At 59.8% G+C, this 435-nt stretch overlaps 1 protein-coding gene across 1 annotated transcript; it reads left to right on the top strand.

Moving 5' to 3' along the window:
- Nucleotides 1-15: 15 nt before the first annotated feature.
- Nucleotides 16-431, top strand: LOC104916675 (scale keratin-like; the record flags this gene model as incomplete). The annotated part of the gene is made up of 1 exon (XM_010727692.2): nt 16-431. A coding segment is annotated over exon 1 (399 nt), but the record flags the coding sequence as incomplete, so codon positions are not given.
- Between the last annotated feature and the right edge of the window lie 4 nt (nt 432-435).

The following is a 435-nucleotide window of genomic DNA, read 5'->3' as shown; positions in this document are numbered from 1 at the left end:
TGTGTGTTGCAGCTTACATCCATCCCCAAAAGATGTCCTGCTACGATTTGTGCTCCATCAACACCAGTGGCATCAGCTGCCCCCAGCCCATCGCTGACAGCTGCAACGAGCCCTGTGTCCGGCAGTGCCCTGACTCCACGACCGTGATCCAGCCACCTCCTGTTGTTGTCACCATCCCTGGACCCATCCTCAGCTCCTTCCCCCAGCAAGCTGTGGTGGGATCCTCTGGAGCACCCATTCTTGGGGGCTTTGGGGGCTCCTCCCTGGGCACTGGGGGCCTGTATGGCTATGGAGGCTCCTCCCTGAGCTATGGGGGTCTGTATGGCCTTGGGAGCTATGGGGGCTATGGAAGCTCCTCCCTGGGCTATGGGGGTCTGTATGGGGGTTCCTCCCTGGGTTACGGGGGCCTTTATGGCTATGGTAGATCCTATGGTT

Source organism: Meleagris gallopavo, unplaced genomic scaffold (genome assembly GCF_000146605.3).
Source record: "Meleagris gallopavo isolate NT-WF06-2002-E0010 breed Aviagen turkey brand Nicholas breeding stock unplaced genomic scaffold, Turkey_5.1 ChrUn_random_7180001927922, whole genome shotgun sequence".
Classification (NCBI taxonomy): Eukaryota; Metazoa; Chordata; class Aves; order Galliformes; family Phasianidae; genus Meleagris; species Meleagris gallopavo.
Note: the sequence above shows the minus strand (reverse complement) of the source record. Positions and strands in the feature narration are given on the sequence as shown.